This window comes from Plutella xylostella, chromosome 10, assembly GCF_932276165.1.
Source record: "Plutella xylostella chromosome 10, ilPluXylo3.1, whole genome shotgun sequence".
Classification (NCBI taxonomy): Eukaryota; Metazoa; Arthropoda; class Insecta; order Lepidoptera; family Plutellidae; genus Plutella; species Plutella xylostella.
The window spans coordinates 1,225,361-1,247,464 of NC_063990.1; the positions used below are offsets into that span (position 1 = coordinate 1,225,361).

The 22,104-nt window shown below is 38.0% G+C and overlaps 2 protein-coding genes across 3 annotated transcripts; one reads left to right on the forward strand and one right to left on the reverse strand.

Moving 5' to 3' along the window:
• The first annotated feature begins 263 nt into the window (after positions 1-263).
• LOC105382935 (B-cell CLL/lymphoma 7 protein family member A) lies at positions 264-4,525 on the forward strand. Its single transcript, XM_048623535.1, has 3 exons — positions 264-506; positions 584-768; positions 3,944-4,525. Exons 1-3 carry the CDS (start codon positions 418-420, stop codon positions 4,066-4,068), a joined length of 399 nt encoding a protein of 132 aa, XP_048479492.1. The 5' UTR covers positions 264-417; the 3' UTR covers positions 4,069-4,525.
• Positions 4,526-4,862: 337 nt separating this feature from the next.
• Positions 4,863-21,437, reverse strand: LOC105382936 (cilia- and flagella-associated protein 251). Of its 2 annotated transcripts, XM_038117654.2 has the most exons (18): positions 20,922-21,433; positions 20,542-20,688; positions 20,162-20,420; positions 19,952-20,067; positions 19,572-19,861; positions 11,110-11,261; positions 10,646-10,798; positions 9,211-9,319; positions 8,873-9,066; positions 8,583-8,734; positions 8,169-8,498; positions 7,746-7,970; positions 7,553-7,644; positions 7,162-7,282; positions 6,665-6,778; positions 6,182-6,401; positions 5,644-5,753; positions 4,863-5,077 (listed from the first exon to the last, which is right to left on the reverse strand). In XM_038117654.2, exons 1-18 carry the CDS (start codon positions 21,105-21,107, stop codon positions 4,916-4,918), a joined length of 3,132 nt encoding a protein of 1,043 aa, XP_037973582.2. In that variant the 5' UTR covers positions 21,108-21,433; the 3' UTR covers positions 4,863-4,915. The 2 variants fall into 2 exon arrangements, with proteins under 2 accessions (XP_037973582.2, XP_037973583.2); XM_038117655.2 differs by lacking the exons at positions 4,863-5,077; positions 5,644-5,753; positions 7,553-7,644 and having other exon boundaries at positions 6,265-6,401; positions 20,922-21,437.
• Positions 21,438-22,104: the final 667 nt, after the last annotated feature.

Below are 22,104 nucleotides of genomic sequence, written 5' to 3' on the forward strand. Positions count from 1 at the left end.
CAATTTTTCACGTTAAATTTTTGCTGCCAACAGATTTTATTGTATTATCTTTATCTAACTAATCTTTTCCATTAGCCGACCAAAAAACATTTTGAAATTTTAATCATTACTTACATGATAGGTAGAATTAAAATGAATAAATCTCTCTAAAAGGTGTAAATTTAACAGAAAATTTGATTATCAAACGTCCAAAACAAAACGCAGAGCATGCCAAACATTACGGCCAATCAGAAAAGAGATACGAAATATGGAAACGTCAAAAAAGATCACAAAATTATAATAATGGCGGATAGTGGTGTGTTGATAAGTTGTTAAACGTTGTGCGATATATGAAATAAAAATTAAATACGAATTCTGACTGTATAAAAGTTTTATATTATTGTTATTTCTTAGAGTATTCACTAAAGTAAATATACAATGTCGCGTTCTGTTCGTGCGGAGACGAGAAATCGTGTAAAAGATGATATCAAACGGGTCATGCAGGCTGTTGAAAAAGTTCGCCATTGGTAAGAAACTATAAAATTCAACATTATGTTAAGTAAAATAAAAAAGAGTCTACTGATTTTTATAATTATTTGTTTAGGGAAAAGAAATGGGTGACAATTGGTGAAACTACAATGAAAATTTATAAATGGGTCCCAATATCAACAAATGAGCAAAAAAAGAAACATGCAGCCAAACTTGAAAATAAGGAAAACGCATTGACGCCCAAGAAAATGCACGATTCTTCCAGCTCTAACTTTGGTATCGCTGAAGATTCCAACACCTGTAAGTTTTCCTTGCATAATTATAACTTTATTATACTTTTATATATATTTAGTAGTTATGTAACGAATATTCGCATTCGCATTCGCATTCGCGAATATTCGCACATTTTTGGATATTCGCATTCGCATTCGCAAAATTTTGTGCGAATGTTTTGCGAATATCAGTACTTATTAGAAAAAAAAAAAAAAAATGTATTTGAAAATAATGGTAGGTTAACAAAATCAAAATCCATTCGTCTATAACCTTTTATTACAAGTTACCCTCTTTATCTCATTACCTTTATCATTTGGTATTTATTTAATTATTTTTTTGGGCAATGAAACTTTAGAAATAGTTAATACAAGGTGGGCCAAAAGTAATCACCCTATTGGAAGTTGCTCTCATTTGTACAAATGGACGCCAATTTCATTTATTTTTTTTGATTTGGTGGACTAGACAAATGCAGAATACAAGTTCAGAGGCCATGGAGTAATATACTCCAAAAGATGGCGGAATAATTGTGTATACTTATTCAGTATTCGGGACGCCTTTTTTTTCGTTTTATCTGTCATTTTTCCCTGCAAAATCGCCCGATTTTTCCGTTTGAGACGGTTTTGAGGGGTTTTTTGAAGACCCGTGTTTATGTGAATAAGCCCGTGTCTCTGGAAGCCCTTAAGGCGAGTGCGAGAATCTCTCGGCCGAAGTTCTCGCTGGAGTGATGATAAATGCCATAAAAGGAGCCCGTATGGCAATCAATGGGGAGTAACGCGTGTGAATTTGCCGCTAGGGGCGCTGGTGTCGACTGAGGTTAAGTGACATTTTACTTTTCATATAATTTGTTTGGCAGGCTTCGTGATAAATTATATTTTCGTTCATTTCCCTGTTGAAAAGTGATCTCTTTTCGCGAAATTATCGCAAATATGTATTATTTATCGATGAATGTGCACGCTTTGAAAGCTGAATTAAGGAAAAGAGGCGCATAAATAAGCGGTCTCAAAGAGCAGCTAATTCAGAGGTTAGTTTGTTTACTGTTTACAAACTTATTTTTTACGAAATGTATGCTTGTTTGCTTAGGTAACAGCTATGTTTTTGCTTTTTACAGACACCAAGACTATGACCGTAACAGTAACTTGGTTGTTAACGTAGAGGACAGCATCATACAACAAAATGATTCAGTGTATACTGTTGAGTGGCCTTAAGAAACTTTGTATAGCAGTGTAAACACTAAAAATGAAACTCCAGATCTAGATATTGTCACCAATGAGTAACTACTTTGGAATTTATGTACAGTGTACGGTGGCCTGCGCCTAAAAGTATACAGGCGGAGTTTTTAAAATAGCGATCCCTGATGATGAAGGGACCAGCTACATCTGTTATAAATCCTGGGATGTGTTGTGTGTGATGTGTGTAGCAGTGGTGTTTATGTGGATGTGCTTGAGCAGCATGTGAGCTTGAGATCGCTATTTTAAAATCGCCGCCTGTATACTTTTAGGCGCAGGCCACCGTACATACCATCGCTCTTACGGTGAATGAAAACATCGTGATAAAACCTGCATATCTAGATTTTCGAACCCACCAACCTGCAGAGGACCAGTGTGGTAGGAAATGGTCCAAGCTTAGGAGTGGAGTTTAGACCTTAAGGCGGACATGGACAAAGGCTCCATTCGAGTGAGCCAGGTGCAGGTACTGACACCCCCACAAATAATAGAATACTTAGTATACTATACTACCATTATTAAGTTTCAACTAACAACTCAACCAGCATTCATTGTGTGGATTACTAATGTGTTATATTTTTTGTATAGCAGTGTGTTTAAACGGAGAGGATAAATAAAAGTTAAATCAGTGTGTAATTCTTTTATTTTTAGTGTATTTATTAAATGCCTAATCCTTATTTACATTATGTTCTTTCTGAAATTGGTTATAATGATTTTCACAAACACGAGATTATCGGATAATAATTATTTCACAAGCCACTGTTTTAGAACAGTTTTATCACTTGGTAACATATGTCCTCCTTTTCTTTCCCAATATAACGGATCTGAACAACATTGCGGCATAGTAACTCGACATGATGATAGTTATTTTATAATTAATAAGCTTATAAGATTCAAGATTTAAAAACTTTATTTGGCGCCAATTTGATAAAGTCGCCTTTGATAAATTTGACAGCTATGGTACCTCTTTACCTCAGTCGACAGTGGCGCCAACTGGTGAGCAAAAAAACGGTAGTCCCCATTGTGACGGCGTCCATTTTGCCGATATCTTCTAGACTTTACCAATAAAATTGTAAAGATTCAAATAAACATAATCAAAAAACAGAATGCAAGTTTTTCATTTTAAAAAATGAGAGCCAAACAACATCGGATGACTTCTATTGGTCCACCTTGTAGCTTCATAAGACCTAAACATACACTCACGTGCAAAGAAATAGTTCCACTTAACCATATAGCCCCTATTTTTATAAACATTTAATAGAAAATTTTAATAAAATATGGACGTTTTTAGTTGGTAATATTCTGATTCGTCGTTAAATGAACTTAAAAATTGCAGAAGTCGTCATTAAGTTTTTTTTTTCTATTACGAGTAATTTGTTGTTTTTTTTAATGGATCATTTTCATTGCCCGTGAGTCTAAATAAACAAACAAAAAGCGTATTTTCACAGTATAATGTCAGAGCAAGATAGCCATACATTTAAATACGTTTAAATGTTTCGTGTAAAACGTCCTCAGAAACTGCATACAGTCGCAATGTGTCGTAAGTGTTACGGAGCAAAATAAGTTTAAAAAAAATTGCGTCTAGTATTGTTGTCTGATTCGGAATGCGCCTAGACCGGAATGTACCTCGTTCAGTACGAGACTACCACCAAACCATACAAATAACGCAAAATTTGAACAGAAACTGAATATTCGCATTCGCATTCGCATTCGCGAATGTCGATTTCAGATATTCGCATTCGCATTCGCATTCGCGAATGTCCAAAAACACACATTCGTTACATCACTAATATTTAGCATAGGTTACTCATCAAATTTCACTTTGAAGTTTTTCCAATCCATACTTCTTTTTATTATTACCAGGACTGTAGTGTCTATCAGTTTCGTCTATTGCTAGAATATTCATATTCACTGTGAGTAACTAATTTGCTCAATATTATATTTACCACGCTATAAATTTTTCATGCTTTACTTTTCAGGTTTTTCCACAGTTAGTGATTCTCAAGGACCTACTGAGTTTACCTCAAATAACTTCAACTCTGAAGACTCAAACTCACAGAGCAGCGGCACCACCACACCAGCTAAGAGGTTAAAAACTGACTGAGAAACAGTGAAACAGTTTTATTACACCAAGTGACTGGGCTGATTGTCAAACAAACTTGATGATTTATTGAGGTTTTCTTTGATATGAAATTCTGTGGGCATATCTGAAACCTGTTGCAATCTTCAGCATGATATGTAAGTGGTAGACTGCCATAATAACCTCTGCATGTCACATGTCTACACCTACAATTAACTATGGAAAACCCTTAAAATATGCAGAAAGTATATCAAAATTATTTGTGGCTTCATTCCACTGAGATCAGCCCAGAAAGACTCAAATTGTGCAAGTGCTAAGTTAAGAATTGTGTGTTCAGTATACAAATTGTTGTGAGTGAGATTGTTTATGTGCTTAGACTTAACCTTATACATATAAGTATGCTCCAAATATTGTGTAAGAATGGATTTCAATAAATGTATGTCTGAACAACCTCTGACCATGCAACTCATCATCTCATTGACATGCTTGTGGTGTTTTTTTGAACTAGCTATGCATTGTTAGCATTTATTTAAATCTCCGACTATGATAAACCAGGAATTAACAAATTCTATAAATTAATTGTATGTACTTATTTAGATAGATCCTGTTTAATCAAAATACCCATTTTTGTTTTTCTGTTCAGACTCAAATTAATGTTGAAATGGTAATAATATTAATGTCAGCACAACTTTGCATTTGCAATATAATTTTATTTATTCTAATTTCGTAAACACTATCATTCAACATACTTTAAAATTGACTTTGCGAATGTGTAAATAGGATTTCAATTTTAAACGATGATAATATTAAAGAGGATATTATAATTATAATTAAATGTATTATAAATAAATGGTACAAAAGTACATAATCTCTATTCTTCATTCTGTAGCCATATAGATTCTGCAGTGCTGTGGGAGGCATTGTGGGAGGTGGTCTGTGAGACCACTGAGTCTGCTCCCACGGACTGCACCTCGGGTATATCCACTCCCTGCACCCCCAGCAAGTCGTAGACAAACTCACTGAATGTCAGCTCCTGTTATTAGAAAAAAAACATTGGATCTCGATTGTTAACCTCAATTTTGATCATTAATTTATTTACATCTAATCTACATAAATCCTAGACAAGGATCTAGAAGGCCATGCTTAATGCCCCAAATGTTAATGAAAGCTAGGCTTAGCTAGTTTCCATATTTAATTCGAAAACTGCATTGTATGCTAAGCGTGACTTGTACAGTACCTACATTTAAATGTACTGTACAAGTCACCCTAAATATCTAAACCAGCTGAATATAAATAAGCGTTACCTCTACCAAGGACCAGTAAACTTACTCTACCTACTTCTCGAATAATCAGAGATGATAATCGTCCACTGCTGTCAACACTCTATCCTCGGCCTTCCTCATCCAGCCACTACCGGCTACTAGTCTAGACTCTTGGTCGTCAGCCTAGCGGGCTTCCGAGGGGCTAGCTTGAGATCGCGCAGCCTCAAGTCAAGAGCGAGCGCGACGGATAACTTTTGTCACGTCTTAATGCGCCCCATACTAGTCCTTCTGGACGTCCTATGCCAATCTTCAGCAGATAATAATCATGACGAATTACCTCAGGTAGAAATGAGAAGTCTGGTGCCTCGGGGTCGGCCTGGTCGTCGGGGCTGGCACCGAGCACCACGGACAACAGGTACCCCGCCAGCTCAGCGGAGAAACACTCGCCTGCAACCACGTGGCATTCAATCTTATTGAAAAAAGGTAAGAAAGTACCTACTAATACATAATGAACCTGTGCTACTACGACTGTGTGATGAATTTTGATACCGGGCTGTAGTAGGTAGGTATCTATAGATAGGAAAGGGATGGGGGAAGTAAATAATAATTTCGCTGATAATGATTATGGTCATTCATTGCTGCAGTAGATACTTATCTTTGATTAGATTAGACTTAGATTGCCATACTTCCTTCCGGGCATATCCAGGACCTTAATATAGGTCTACGCAACATTTCTAACTACCTACCTAGGCCTCGCAATATAGGTACCTATGTAAGTACATAGGTATATACATTATTATGTAAGCATTGACGTACCCTGATATGTTTTACTTATGAGAAACACTTATATGTAGGTAAGTAGGTATATCACTCACCATAACTACACAGGGCATCCACGAGCGCCTCGCGACTAAGCACGTACTGGCCGTCGCGACAGCTCGCGAAGTACTTGAACGCGGTGCGAAGCTTCTGGAAGTGGTCCCCGAGCGCCGGACGGTGGTTCAAGTACAGCTTCACAAACTCCTCGAAGTCCACCTCTGTGGCGGGGCTTTGTCGGGTGACGTTGTACCGCGCTTCGGTTAGTAGGTTATCCACCTTAAAAGTGTGTTAGGATATAGGGATTAGTTACTTTTCTGTGGTTAGGGGCATCGGGGCAGCATTTATCAGAGTAGGTAATATATACACAACAGATTATCTATGAAATGTGGACTAAGGTCTAGGTTTGTAAACGCATAGAGCGTGACTTCCCGATCCGCCGAGCTGCTTGTCCAGCAGACCTTTAATTATTAGCTGATGATGATGAGACATATCCAAACCTATCATTATCAGCAGCAGCCAAGTTGTGGAAACATACTCACCTCAAACTCTGAAGGGTAGTAGCCGAGAGCCCGCATGAGGTCGGGCAGGGAGTCCACGGGGATGCGGTCGCGCACCGCGCGCGGGGCCGGGGAGAACGTGCCTTGGCACAGGATCTGCAGGGCAACCGTGTGGATTCAAATACTAGAAAACATAATTGAATTAATTATGAGTTAATTATGTGCTAAAACGGACTGAGATACATATTATAGGCTCGAAGTGTTTCGACATCATCCCGTGTGCTAACTAAAAGCGACATCTAGGTACTTTTTTTTTCAACTTTCTTTACTAGTAGCAGATGGTAGCACCGTAGTAGGTAATCCAATTGATTGTTGGGACTGCTGTGTATTGATGGGCCCAATTAGAGTTTTTCTCATCGTTCGGCCAGTGAAAAGTAAATAAAAAAATTGTATGATGTGGAGGTATAGTATGGTGAAAATTTAGCACTCCCACCCGGGCCTCCCAGCACAAACAGGGTTGCCTATAACCAAATACCGACCTGTATATAGTAGAACAAGTCCCGTATCTCCTGGAACAGCCAGCCGGGGCGGCCGCCCTCCACCAGGCAGTAGTAGGGCTCCAGCGCCGCGCCCCCCATCTCTGTGGTTCGCTCCGGGGAACTGGAATTAAAGAGGAGATTCTTATTTAATATAAATAGCTAATAGTAATCTTGCTGGGAACACTTGCACTCGAGTAGAGGCTAACGGAGCTATCTTTTTCAGCTGCCGCTGGACCGACGACCTTATATTTATATTTTTATACATGTCGTGAAGATAATGATGAGGCAAGAAGGCCCGAGGATAGGGAGTGGTCTACGCTTATTGGCTGATGATAATGATGAGCCTTGTGGCAACTTCTAAGATAATTAAGAAGGTACGTAGTTATGTAACCTATACTTAGCGCGCCACATCAACAAACAAGGATCCTTTTCCCCAATCATGAATAGCGTTTCTAGGTCATCACGGAAGCACATTTCGGTTATCTGTTACAATAAATTCATATTTTTAACAAGTAAATCGAAAAGTAGTTAAGTACTTACATTAATAATTGTGTAGGTTGCAATTTGAATAAAGCCGTTATTACCTGGTTAGGATGAGCTAAAATCCCGCAATGCTTCCACGGGTTGCCATCTAGCGGCAACTTCTGTAAACCTATAGCCTTTTTGGTAGCAAAAATGAGGTAGCAGTTTTCTACATTGTCTATGGTGCGGCTAGTCAGGCGCAGCTTGCAGACTGGCGCGTCGTACCGGGGCCCGAGGTATGTGGCCAGCGTCATTGTCGTGGCATGATTCACTATCTTGTATTTGTACTGAAATCAATAACTAGTTATCAAATTAAATTATGGGATGCTGTGTCTGTGTATGCAATAAGATATTTCTGGATATTTCAATAAGTCTGGTACAGGCAAAAAAGTACATTGATCTGCCCATGGCTGATGGATAAGCAATATAAACCCTGCATGGTTGCTACTTGCAAAAAAATATCAATAGAAGTATAAGTGTCCAACCTCATCATTAGCCAAAAGCACCGTAGGCATATCCGGCCCGTCCTTCTTATTCACATTCGGCCAAACAATAGCGTCGAGCGGGACAGCCGTCTGCTCAAACCGATCCAAGCTGTATATCTCTAGCACCCCTTCACGGCTTTCCCCTACGTCATACTCCACCATGATGCGATCGTGACCAATAGACAGCAGTTTGTAGGTACCATTCGGGTTCATTTGTGGTAAAAATAACACTCTGGCGATGTCTTTGTAGTGGCCTCGGTGCTTGCCGATGAATGACCAGGCAAATGTCTCACAGTCGTATTGGTAGACTGATACGGTTTTTCCTGCGTCCTGATAAAAGGTAAATAGGGTCAGATGACAGCACTTAAACATGGTAATGGCACAGCTCAATATCTAAGCTCCCGCATCACTTACCGCCATAGCCAAAGTCAGTGAATCAGGACTGTACGCTATCTGTTTGATAGAGTAACTGGTGTCCTTGAACGGTTTCTCAGTCATCATGGTTATTGTCGTTGGGTCCAGAAATACTAGCTCCCCGTTGCTCAGACCACACGCAAGGTGTAACCCTGGATTTTTTATAGTTAAGAGTTACATGTAAATAAATTTTCATATAATCTTAATCGACTTAATGAAAACCATATCGAATTATTTAGGTATATGTCGTTTACTTGTCTAAGGTCGGTGCCTAAGATAAAACTACCAACCCGAAGGCGAGTACTGGAGGCAACTGGCATGTATAGTTGGCACAATGACCTCTATGTCCACTTTGATAGAATCCTTTTTGGGATGTATAGTGACGGTGAAGAGTTCTCGCAGGTTTAACCGCGCGAACAAAGTGCGCTCTTCGAAGTTGAACAGTTCGATGGTTCCATCGGCATAGCCAGTGCACACCAGGGGTCTATAGGAAAAATATATGTTTTTATACGGACGGAATTTTATATTTTCTCGCAAAGGTTTTTTAGGTTCATATGTAGAGTACATATATAGACTTGAGGTACCTATACTAGTTTAAACTTAAAAGGGTGTTAAGTTCGGTCCTCACTTCTCAGGATGCACCGACAGCGACACGGCGTGAGCTGGCCGGCAGTCCAGGATGGTGGTCATTCGCTCCGTTACAAAATCCACAAAGCCAATCCCTTGATTTTTGGTGCCTGCAGATATGAAATGGATTTAAATAAGTAACTAGGTATATCTCAAATCTTGCCCAACAAGCTACGAGTTACGTATATAGGTATCTATTAGATCCCATCACAGGTGAATAGTTACATGAAGTTACCGATAGATGGTACTTAGTTAACTAGTGCACTGTAAGGATTGGCGATGGGAGACGAGTGAAACCAGCGAAGTTCCAGTAAACACTGCTTTATTTGGGTTAAGCATAAAGTTATATGATGAGAGTAATATAGTGCATATGTCGCAGGCAACTGGTTTAATCTCCTGTTTGATTGAACCACTAGCCCGTTAATTGGATGGCGCTGTTCAGTTCTATGACTAGGCCGAACGTTGATTGTACAAGCGTCACAAAACGTCCAACTAGTTAGCTGACTTAAAATCAGTCAGGTGGTGAATAAAACAAATATGGCGTCTAACAGCTAACAGCTGACACAAAAAGCACCTATATTGTTAGTTTTTTGCAAATAAATTAGCTTTAAAGTGCGTAATTTGTGTTAAAATAGTGTGCCAACATAGATTTACCTATTATTACGCCGCGGGCGGATAGTTTCAAAGAAAAAAAGTGGCGAAACTGGATAATTATGAACAACAATATGAAGGAACGTTTATTGTTATTGTTTAGTTAATTTGTGAGATAAGAGCTTTGTAACATAGTCTTTTTGTTGACTCTTGTCTGGTGATGTTCACCCTAACCAGACATTACAATGTTGCTATACTATATCCCATTCAACGACTTCGCTGAATGACGTTCAGTCAAGACGTCGAACGTTACAATCAACGACTTGACGAGTTGTCCTTTAGTCATACAACTGAATAGCGCCATCCAATGAACGGGCTAGTGGTTCAATCAAACAGGAGATTAAACCAGTTGCCTGCGACACATACATAGTATAAGGTAGGTATACATAGGGGAGGTTCGCAGTAGGTGGATGGTTGATTATTGTTGAATTTATTATAAATTTATCACACACATGATGTTAATTACTCATTATCCGTAAAAGTTTTTTTTTCTTTCACTAAAACCGTTGGTTAGAGTCCTTTTTCTTCCATTGTTACTCACTGCACGGTCGCCATGTAAGGATTGGCGATGGGAGACGAGTGAAACCAGCGAAGTTCCAGTAAACACTGCTTTATTTGGGTTAAGCATAAAGTTATATGATGAGAGTAATATAGTGCATACATAGTATAAGGTAGGTATACATAGGGGTACAGTACAGCACCACAATTCGCACATACAGATTATGTACCGACGGTTTTAGGTAAGAATGTTATATCATGTTATAACAAATTACAAAGCTACTAACACATCACAAAGTCCCTGACGAGGAAGGGTCTGGCGGCGGTGGTGGCGTCAGTGGGCAGCCGCTTGCTCACCAGTCGCTGCGTCGCCGCGCCAGTCGCCGGGTCCGTCTCACGCACCACGCTCTCCCAGCATGGGCAGCGCCGAGTGTCAGATGCTAGAAGTTGCGGATTAAAATATAAGAAGTTGTCGATAGATGGCGTTGATTTTGATTTTTGAAAATTAAGTAGCTAACTAAGATCTTTAAATTCAACAGTCGTCGTCTATTTACCAAATTTTAAAATTAAATGTTTTATATAGTTTTTTTATATTACTAGACATCATTCTAGTAAACTAATCAATAATTTCGACCAACTATGTACAAAATCGCAATCATATTGGACATGTTAACTACTCAGAAATACGTTGACCTGATGAAACATTATAGCAGCCAAAATCAAACCACACTAGTCTAGGAACAAGTCTCACAGTCAGTAGACACCAGCTCGTAGCTCCTCTCATCGAGGTTAAAGCTGAGCCAGCGCGCGGCGTCGGGCCGGCAGCCGCGCAGCCAGTACAGCAGCAGCAGGTGTTCGTCGTAGAACCGTACCTCGCCGCCCTCGTTGCCCGTCACTATCATACTGGAAGACCGTGTGGAAGATTGTGATCGAAGATCGTTGGTTTTGATTTAATATTTGATCGGAATTGGTTGGAAATATTGGGGCTTTGGTTGATGGAGATGGTTGTAAATATAGGTGTAAAAGAGGAGATAAAAGGCCGTTAGCTTGTAAGGGATGGCTTAGGCGAGACAAGTGAAACACGCGACTGTCCAGTAAATACTCATTTATTTAATAATAAGTTGAGACTTGTATTAACTCTGTACCCTACGTCACTACCTGAGTAGGGGAGACCGGGGACAAAAGTAACAGCGGGTAGAAAGTAACAAAGACTCTGTGGACTTCCCCAATAGCCTTAACGTCCCAAGCGACTGCTGGTAGTCAGCATGCGATGCCCCCCACGCATGATATCATTTTCCGCGCCCGTGCCGCGGTGCAAGGTTGTTTTAGTGAGCATTTCGTGATTTTACACACCCAAAGTAAGTTTTTTGGTGTTTATTCATTTAGTGTTTACGTAGAATTAAGATGGCAAGAACCATATGACTATTTGTTCATTGATTCATCATAAGATTGTCTGTAGCATGTCATAAATTGTTTTCGAATAACACGTGCTGTTTTAAAGTTATGTCGCCTGATATTTCAAAAATGGGGATGGGTACAAAAGTAACAGCTCGCGGCAGGACAAAAGTAACGAATTACTTACGTAAGTTTGCCATGTCACATTATAATTTTTTATTTTTTGTTATTTTGATTAGATATTTGTGTCATAATATTGTATATTATGGCACAAATAAAACAACTTCTTATCAGTTAGTCAGTTTAAATGATGGATCTCATTTACAGTTTATATTAAGAAGTTTTTTTAGTTTTGTCAATAAGTCATAAGTTTTTTTTAGTTTCGATAGTTTTTTTAAGAAGTTTTCTTTACTAAATAATTTACTTGTTTTTTTTGTTCTTTCTTTTGAATCGTATTTATAACATTGGGCAGAATTTATGGGTTGTTACTTTCGACCCATGCCATGTTACTTTCGTCCTGACCATGGGGTCGAAAGTAACGATTTCCCTTTTTTTTTTGAGGCTTTAGAAATGCTAAAATTCGAGATGTATTAAGTAAAGTAATAATGGATATTTGTAGACCATATACGAAAGTTTTATGTGACTATATTTATTTTATCATAAATGTTATTAATTACGAGATCTCAGACAGAATCTACAAACTGTTACTTTTGTCCCCGGTCTCCCCTACATATCATCCCTACATCCCCATCGGAGGGAAAAAACAAAACATAATTATTACATATTGTTGTTTTGTTGTATAGTATTACAAATGATAAAATATAGATTAATGCGATTACATAATCGGTTACATAATGCTGAAGATTAAATGAATAACATATAAAAGGTATACATGTAGGTTACAACGTGGTTACAACATTACACAAGTACACATTATTAAAATAAACACATGTTATTGAATTGATATAGAATAACTATACTTAATTACTAGGAAGGTAGGTAATACAATTTCGTTCTGTTTTTGTGAATAATTTCTGGTTTACCATTTTTTAATATCTCGACATTCGGTGATATATCTCTAATAACTTTATAAGGACCTAAATAGATATTCTGTAATTTATTACCTGTCTCGTTTTTTACTAAAATTAAGTCGTTTGGTTTATATTCTATTGGATTTTTGTTAGAATCATATTTCTCTTTTCTTGCTAATTTACTGTTAATTAAATTTTTTCTAGCCTCGCTTTGTACCGTTTGTAACCTGAACTTTACCTCTAGAGGATATGAGTCAACATTGTACAGAGGTTCAACTGTGCCATTAGTTAAATTAGATGGCAAACTGCACTTTTTACCAAACACCAACTCGAATGGAGTAAATTTTGTTTCAAAATGTACTGAAGTATTATATGAAAAGCACCAATAAGGAAGCCACGTGCTCCATGCTTCCGGTCTGTTGTCAGTTTGTATTCGTAGATAATTTCCTAAACCTTTGTGTGTATTTTCTAACGCACCAATGCTTTGATGATGGTAGGCAGTAGAGTTTAATTTTTCTATTTTTAAAAGTTTACATACCTCCGTAAATGTTTCTGACATAAATTCGGCCCCTCTGTCGGTTCCGATGGAAATTGGCACCCCGTACTTTAGTAGGAAATTAGTAACAAAACACCTTGCAATCTCCGTCGAACTCTTAGTAATCAAGGGAAAAGCTTCCACATATTTTGTTAATTCACATTGTATGGTTAGTATATATGAATATCCATGGCAATCTTTATCGATAGGACCAACTACATCTAAATAAACTTTTTCGAATGCTGTGTTTGCAGTTGTTGTAATCTCCATAGGCTCTTTTACATAGTGATTCGAATATTTTTGTTTTTGACATTTGTCACACCTTTTTATGAAATTTTTAATATCATTTTCCATTCCTGTCCAAAAGTAATATTTTCTTATATTATGTATAGTGCCACAATCTTATCTGTTCCGGTGGTCAAAATGTGCAACTAACGAGACGTCATTGTCAAACGTCATTTCATACTCTGTGCGTTATTTGAGTTGTCAATTTCTGTGAAGAGTTATTTAATTTGTTTTGTGATTTTCTGGGTGAAATAATGCCAAAAGCGCTGTAATGTGATGCAAGAAAAGTAGTACTATATATATTGGCTTTTATGCAGGAAGAAGAACATATTCAGGCGCATTTAATTCCGTTTGAAAAATTGGAAGAACGAGTTGCAGCGGCTACAGGTTAGTGTTGCCAAATATGACGAATAATTTTACCCATATACTCAATGTATGTATGTAATTTTATTAAATATTTTCCCGAGAGGCCCGTGCCCCAGAAGTCTGGACGGGATGGGTCGTGATATTCGTGATGAAAAGTATATAATCTTTATTTTTCTTTGATTACAGGTGTGAGGACACGACATGATACTTTAAATCTTAGTCAGTATACCAAGAAGAATTTCGCGCACCTGCAGCGATTTTAGACGAAATAATGATGATTTATGACATGTCATTGTTTTCCCAACCTATCAAGAGTTGGCTGAAAGAAATTGCTTTTTGGCAATTAGCCTTTGGAAGGAGACCCATGCCCCAGCAGTGGGCACGTGATGGGTCGTGATGATGATGATGATGAATTAGCCTTTGCACACTGTCTGAATTTCTTTTAATTATATGCTCTTGTTTCTTGTTACTTTAGAAAATGTAAAATAAAGTGTTCAAAAATAGCCGACTTAATCTTGGGATGTATGGCTAATAAAATAAATGAGATTTAAAAAAAAAAGTGTTCATAAATAATAATTATAGTTTTTTTTTAAGTCGTATCTCGTTATTTCCATGACCCACATATATTACCTATACCATTGTAATCTAGATTTAATCTCCTATATTAGAACATAATCAGAACTAATTTTATTTTTGTTCGCCGTCGACAAATATTCCATACAACAAATGTCATTTGATATATTAGGTATATCCTCTTTCATTTACTATCGACCCTATATTTTGATTTATCTATACTTATAACAATAGGTAATAGCAGAAATGCATTGTCGTTTAAACCAGAAATAGGCAAAATTTAATCGAAAGCAACACTGGATTCGATCACAGCGAAGTCGCCACCGGAACAGATAAGATTGTGGCACTATAACATTTTCCTTATGCCTGCGTGGCCACTCGTAGGCAGTAGGTGAAAGTCATTAAGAATTACCCTTTTATCATCTTTATCTTGTATTCTCATAATATCTTTTAATATACAAAGTCGTGGTCCGGACCATTTTTTTATACTTTTTATTTCGCGCATTAATTTTTCAACAAATATTTTATTTTCATTATTTCGTAAAAAATATATTTCTTTAATATTCAACTCATCACAAAAATTACTTAGCTCTCTCACAAAAGCGCTTGGCGTCGGTTGTGATCGAGAAGCTAGTTTTATATATATCATATTTTTACTTGAATCATAACATAAATAATTGCTCTCTTTATCTATATTTTTTCTTAATCTCAATTCTCGCAAGTAAGTATTATCTATAAATCGAAGCTCTACCGAATCCTGCGGTTTATTACACATTTCTACAACTTTCGGTTGATCAGACCGGCAGTCGGTAGGAATAGTAATATCCCGAGAATCCTGAGTCACTTTCCTGCATTGCGCACGCGTCATCACATTCATAACTTGCTCATTCAACTCTTTTAACTCTTGTGAACTCACACATATCCTGGATAATGCGTCTGCAGCCGCATTATCTGTTCCTTTCACATATACTACCTCGAAATCGTACTCCTCCAAAGTAAGGCGAAACTTGGTCAACCTACTTGAAGGGTCCTTCATACCAAATAAATATACTAGTGGCTTATGATCCGTAAAAATTTTAAACTTTCGCCCGTATAAATATGGCCTAAAATGTTTCACAGCCCATACAATGGCCAATAATTCCTTTTCAATAATTGGGTAATTTTTTTCCGCTTTATTTAGTCCTCTACTAGCGAAAGCTACCGGCCTATTATCTTTATTCGATAATATCGCTCCGAGAGCGTAATTTGATGCGTCAGTCTGTAGTAAGAACTCATTGTCTTGCGATAAGTCGGGATATTGCAGAATAGGGTGACCAATTATTTTTTCTTTTAACGTTTCGAAAGACTTTTGACAGTTATCATCCCACTCGAATACTGCATTTTTCTTACACATTTTATTTAAGTGATATGCTATTTCCGCGAAATTAGGAATAAATTTTCGATAATAGTTGACGAACGCCACAAATCTCTTTACTTCATCCGTGTTTTTAGGAATTGGGTAGTTTTTTACAACTGTTATTTTATCAGGATCTGGTAAAATTCCATCAGCTGATACAACATGGCCTAAATAAAGTATCTCTTTTTTTAGAAAAGTACATTTTGATGGGTTTAATATTTAAGGTTCACTTTTCGCAGTCTTTCAAAAATTGCCTGTAAATTTTTATTATGGTGTTCTAAATTTTTCCCGAAACAAATTAAATCGTCCAAATATATTAGACATTTTTCGTAAGAAAGACCAGACATAGCTATAGACATCATTCTGGAAAATGAACTGGGACTTGTCTTAAGACCCATGGGCATCCTAGTCATTTGATACTGCCCAGAGTCGAATGCGGTGTACTTACGACTGTTTGGATCTAGCTCAACATTATAATAACTTTGATATAGGTCTAAATGAGAAAAGTATATACTTCCGGATAAAGAATCGAGTATTTCTACAATATTCGGAAGCGGAAATTTATCGTCTTTTATGCAGTTGTTCAATTTTCGGTAATCTATCACCAATCTCCATTTCTTTTCACCATTGACGTCGGTTTTTTTAGGAACCAAAAGTACCGGACTTGACCACTCACTCTGACTGGGTTCAATAATTCCTTGTTTCAGCATTTCGTCAATTTGTTTTTGTTTTTCAGCTTTTTGTGAATATGGTAATCTATACGGCTTAGAATAAACGGTATCAGTGCCCGGTTTCAAGTGAATAGTATGTTTATAAATTGGAGTCGTAGTTAATTTATCGCCATTTAAAAAAAATACGTCCGAATATTTTGCACATAAATTTTCGATGGAGGCTTGTTCCTCTTTATTTAGGTAATTTAATTTTAATGATGAAAATAATTGTTTTACGCGATTTGCATCAATTTTATTTTCATTAAGAATACAAATGTCGTAATCACAAGCCTTTTGTATACGCGGTTTAATTTCATTTAAGGTCAAGTTATTTTCAGTCGTGTTTAAAATTTGGATCGGTATTTGACCGTCAATTGGGGCAACTAGAGAACTAGCAATAAACACCCCTTCCTGAATCTCCCTAGCACAAACCAAGCATTCTTCTTTCATATTAATTTTAAGGAAATGTATAGATTCTGACCTCGCTGGAATATTAAAGTAATTTTGAGTTGAAGAATCATTATTCATTATAAGTGGAATGTTGAATATACTTGAATTGTTTTGAAATGAGATGTATTTATCTTTGAAATTTAAAACAGCCTTATACTTATTCAGAAAGTCTTGTCCTATTATCCCGTCAGCCTTACAAGGCAGTGTCTCAAATACATAAAACACATGCGTCAAAACTTGATCATCGATTAGCAGTGGTAAGTAAATATATCCCATAGCCTGGACTTTGCCACCTACACCATTTATGACGATGCTACCTTTATGGATTGGAAGATTATGTTCTCTGACATGTTTATATTTTATTGCCGATATGGAGGCGCCTGTATCTAACAGCCAAGTATAAACATAGTTTTGGTTAGTAGCTAAATTTATATGACAGTTGTCGTTGCACACATATATATGGTGATTAGTCACGAAAAAACTGGTTTTCAGGAATGCATTTAGAATTGTTGTCTGACTCTAAGACATGAATTTGCTCCGGGCGGCGTCCCCTGTTAAAGTAATTATTGGAATTACCTGTGTATCTGCCTCTCCGGGGTCGCATGTAGCCTCGTCCCGACGGTTGTCCTCGCCATCCTCTGCCTGATGAGGTATTAGCATAGCCACGACCTCGACTGGAGTACTCACCTCTTTGTTGATAACTCGACGACGAGAATGGAGCACCCCTTTGGTTACGGAATGTCCTGGCTCTGAAATTACGGTTATTATTATTTCTCTGTATGGTAAAAAGTTCAGTTGCCTGTGTCGATGGAGCATCCTCATCAACTGCCGCTTGTATGGCATCCTTTAAAGATGTGTAGTTTCTAGCAGTAATAACAGTACCTAACCTGCGACTACGTAAACCTTCTGCAAATTGTTTTATTGCTTGACGTTCGTTCAGTGGTTTTAAAACATCAAAGCTGTTTGAGTTATTTTCTGATTGAGAAATTGTTAGATCTACAAACATTTCTGATAGTTTTTTGCCAAACTCATCAATACTTAAATCATTTTGTTTCAAAGTCATCATTTGTTTTTGAATAGCACTTGCGGACTTCTTAAGGAAGTAGCCTTTCCTTCATATCTTTCAGTAAATCGGATACAGTATCATAATTCTGTTCCAATTTCAGCTTCGCACTTTGGGAAAGTCGGCTTTTTAGTATAAAAGCAATTAAATTATTTGTCGATTCTTTTTTCAAAACAGAATTATAATATTCTACCCCGTCTATTAACTGTTTTGTGTTAGAAAGTTCGTCTGTCATAACAGGTAATAAATTCAGAGCTACCTTTAAATCAAAATCCATTTTTCCACTTGTTTCGTTTTCTTTTTTACACAATAATATAATTTCTTTATATATTTTTTAAAATTTATCAGTATCCCTATATATATTTCTTAAGGTTTCTTCATCACTTACGACATTTAAGGCACAACTTATTTCATGTAACAAAGCTTCAAACTCTGATTTTAATACATTTGCCTCAGCTAATTTTTTCTCTAAAATTTCTCCTCTCCTTCTAGTTGATCCTATCTTTATACATATATATATGTTTTAACTTTTAATAATTCTTCTATGAACTGTTTAATACCTTCCATAACATAATCATACAAAATAATAAGAATACCTTACCCTTAACAGTTACAATGATACATACATAGTATTGAGTAATATGATACGCGACGGTAATAATTGTCCCGATAGATTTTTATTTTAACGCACTTGGTACTCACTGCACTTTAGAGGCCATATTTTTAATCACTTTTTCTCACTATATCACTGTTTTACGAAGTGCTGCCGCTTGTAGTCGTCATCATCACCAGCGCCCATGCCAGTGCCCGAAGTGGTTCGCCGCAGTCTCATGCTCTGCGCCGCCGCACGCCGCTCTATCTTCTTGTTACAGCTTATATTGATATATCGGCCCAGAAAAAACAATATCACAATAGCCAGCATCAACAGCAGCAGGAACATATACCAGTTCATGTGATTCAAGTGACCGAGAATATTATTTGATTCTTGGTTCAAAGAATTCTTCAGCCCAACTTGTGTCATGAAGTTATTATTTTCCTGGCGCGGAGGGGGCACGGAATTACACATTTTAGTAATTTTTACACAACACCAACAGTTTTAGAGGTCCTTGCGCGCGCGACACGACGATATAATATATTATGCGATGCATTTTGTCACACTTATTTTGCACGCGATACCCGGAACGCTGCCAAACATGGCAGGGTCGCCATGTAAGGGATGGCTTAGGCGAGACAAGTGAAACACGCGACTGTCCAGTAAATACTCATTTATTTAATAATAAGTTGAGACTTATATTAACTCTGTACCCTACGTCACTACCTGAGTACATATCATCCCTACAAGCTGCTACGCTTATGATTTATAATCTTTGAATTAACATAATAGAAACTAGCGTTTTCATTGCACTTACTTGTCAACACTGCAAATGACATTTATATGGTACTTCTCCACTTTAACCACCTTCACAAACTTAAGTTTGTCGTAGCTCATCGGTACGGCTTTGTCAGAGTATTCTAAAGTGTAACCATAAACCAGTATGGCTCCCTTTGTCGTGGCCGTCAGTATCTGACACGTGTTAGCTACGAATGTGAAGCATGATACTCTTCCAAATTCTGGTCCCGCAGTATTCTCAACCAGTTTTACTTTCAATTCATATTCATCTGTCTCTCTTGGTTCACCTCTTTCGTTAGATATCCGTTTCTGAAAAGTACAAACATAAAATACTTTAGATACCCAACGGTAACAAAAGAAGAAGGGTAGCAAAGGAAGAATCTTAAAAGCGACGCATACCCCCGAAACACCAATAAAGAGTTCGTGTTTGGTCACCAGTATGAACTGAGTCGAATCTGCTGGATTAAACTTTATATTGATCACGGAGTTGTGTTGCACTGTCACTTCTTTGATAGCTGCCGAAATAATAAGAATAAATAATAATAGCGCCATCTGTTGACAACTTCTCATAATATAAATGCTACATAACCTCTAAAAAGTTGACAATACCATGAGGTTGGTTAGGCCCCTCAGTCCAGATCCACCAGTGCAGCACAGCCTTCTCTGAGTACGCCATCGTGAGCAAGAACTTGGCATCAGCGCTGAACGCCAGCTTGGCCAGTTTGGAGTAGCCGTGGGGAGAGAATATGGTTTTGTAGGGGATTATAGAGCGTGTTTCCCAGATGGTGATGATGTTCTCTGGCCCCGAGTCGGCGGTGACCAGCCACCTGGCTGCAGCGTCTGCTGCTATGAATGTCACCATGTGTTTCTGAAACGGTAATCGCGATGTTAGATAACTAACTTACCTTCTCGTAGATACACGCCAGAAGACTGGTGAAATGAAATGATTAAAGTATAACTATCTATGCGCTATAGTGTAAAGCCACAACATGTCCTTGCAGTATCTTCATCTGCCGTGCGGTCCAGTTGTAAAGCACTCCGCAGTTGGCAGCTGCGTAGAACAGGATAGTGCTGCCCTCGTGGTTGAGGTTGATGACGTTCACGCGAGGGTTGTACCCGTTGATCCAGCGGAGCGTCTGGAAACGTCGTTATATGAATATTGATAAGCCAAGCAGATTTCCTCGCGAAGTAGGTAGGTAGGTCCAGGTAATAAGTTTACTTACCTATAACAGTTATAGCCTAAAACTACCTACCTAGAGGAGGATGATAGCTAGAGGCTAGAGGAATATACACAAGTAGTATAGGGACTGGAGCCTCTCTCCCCTCTCAGCAGGCGGCCCTCTGAAAAACTACAGCAAAAGAAACTCACAAATGGTGCAGGTTTATAGTTGAAGTCTATAACGCTGTCGCTCTTCCTGCCCCCCTGGTAGTCGCTGGCGCGCAGGCGGATGTGCCGCACGGGCCCGCTGTCCGACGACAACTTCGCGCTGCGGTCCATCTCCTGGGTGCTGTGATCTCCTGGTGAAATCTGATGTGTCAGCTGACCTTTAGACATTGTAAAAATCTAATGGATGCAGATGCCCAGAGATCGTGAAACGTTTGAGTTTTCAGAAAATGCGATTTGTTTGTTTACAATAATACTTTTGTACAAAGTTATGTATTGAACTCAGAATAATAATTAATAGTCATAGACAAGAAATAGTTTGTAGCAAAAGTCTCCGAATAATAACGACTTCACCATGATCTCACTTTTGTTTTATTCGGTAGCGAACGGAAATCGACCACTGCTGCTGAACATACCGCCGAAGCGTCTCACCGATTAATCTGGTGATGATTGAGAGTAATCAGAAGCAGAACGGATGTTCATCAGATAGTTTACTGATTTAGGTTGTAGGTATTCCTTAACTACCCGACATAATAAAAAACCCCATAAATTATCACATGGATAGGATTACAAAGGAAACAGAAGAACACATTTTTCCCATATTGTTATTATTTAGAATCACTATAAAATGTAACAAAGTTTTTATCTATCGGCGACAAAGGTCACAGCAATGAACTCATATCGAAATCCCGGTTCTTAGTCACACAGTACTTACACTGTTACTAAACATGCAGTGCATTGCTCACTGCACTCGCTGAAACAATCACAATGGCCTGCAGTTATTTGGGACAACTTTACTTCCTGTGTGCTGTGTTTAGTGCCATCAGCGCTGCGCCGAGTGTGTTTTCAACGCCTAACAATGATGAGGTTAGTGCCTAGTATATTTTTGTTTATAGTTATCATTAATTTATTTCATTTCGCTGGCCTTCGTTCCTCAAACATAGGGGGTAGAATTTTAACAGTAATCACCGAGTTTCTCATTTCCGGAACTGCGGAAAGCCCTTTATAATACTGGCGTTAATACCCTCAGAATAAGCCACAAAACGACGAAGGCCACCAGCAACGTGTACGTTTCGATTTTCTATGCAATAAGCTCCAGTGCGCTTTTATCTCCAGTGTAAAGCCGCGTACACACCAGGCCAACGAATGCCAACGAACGTTTTTCGTT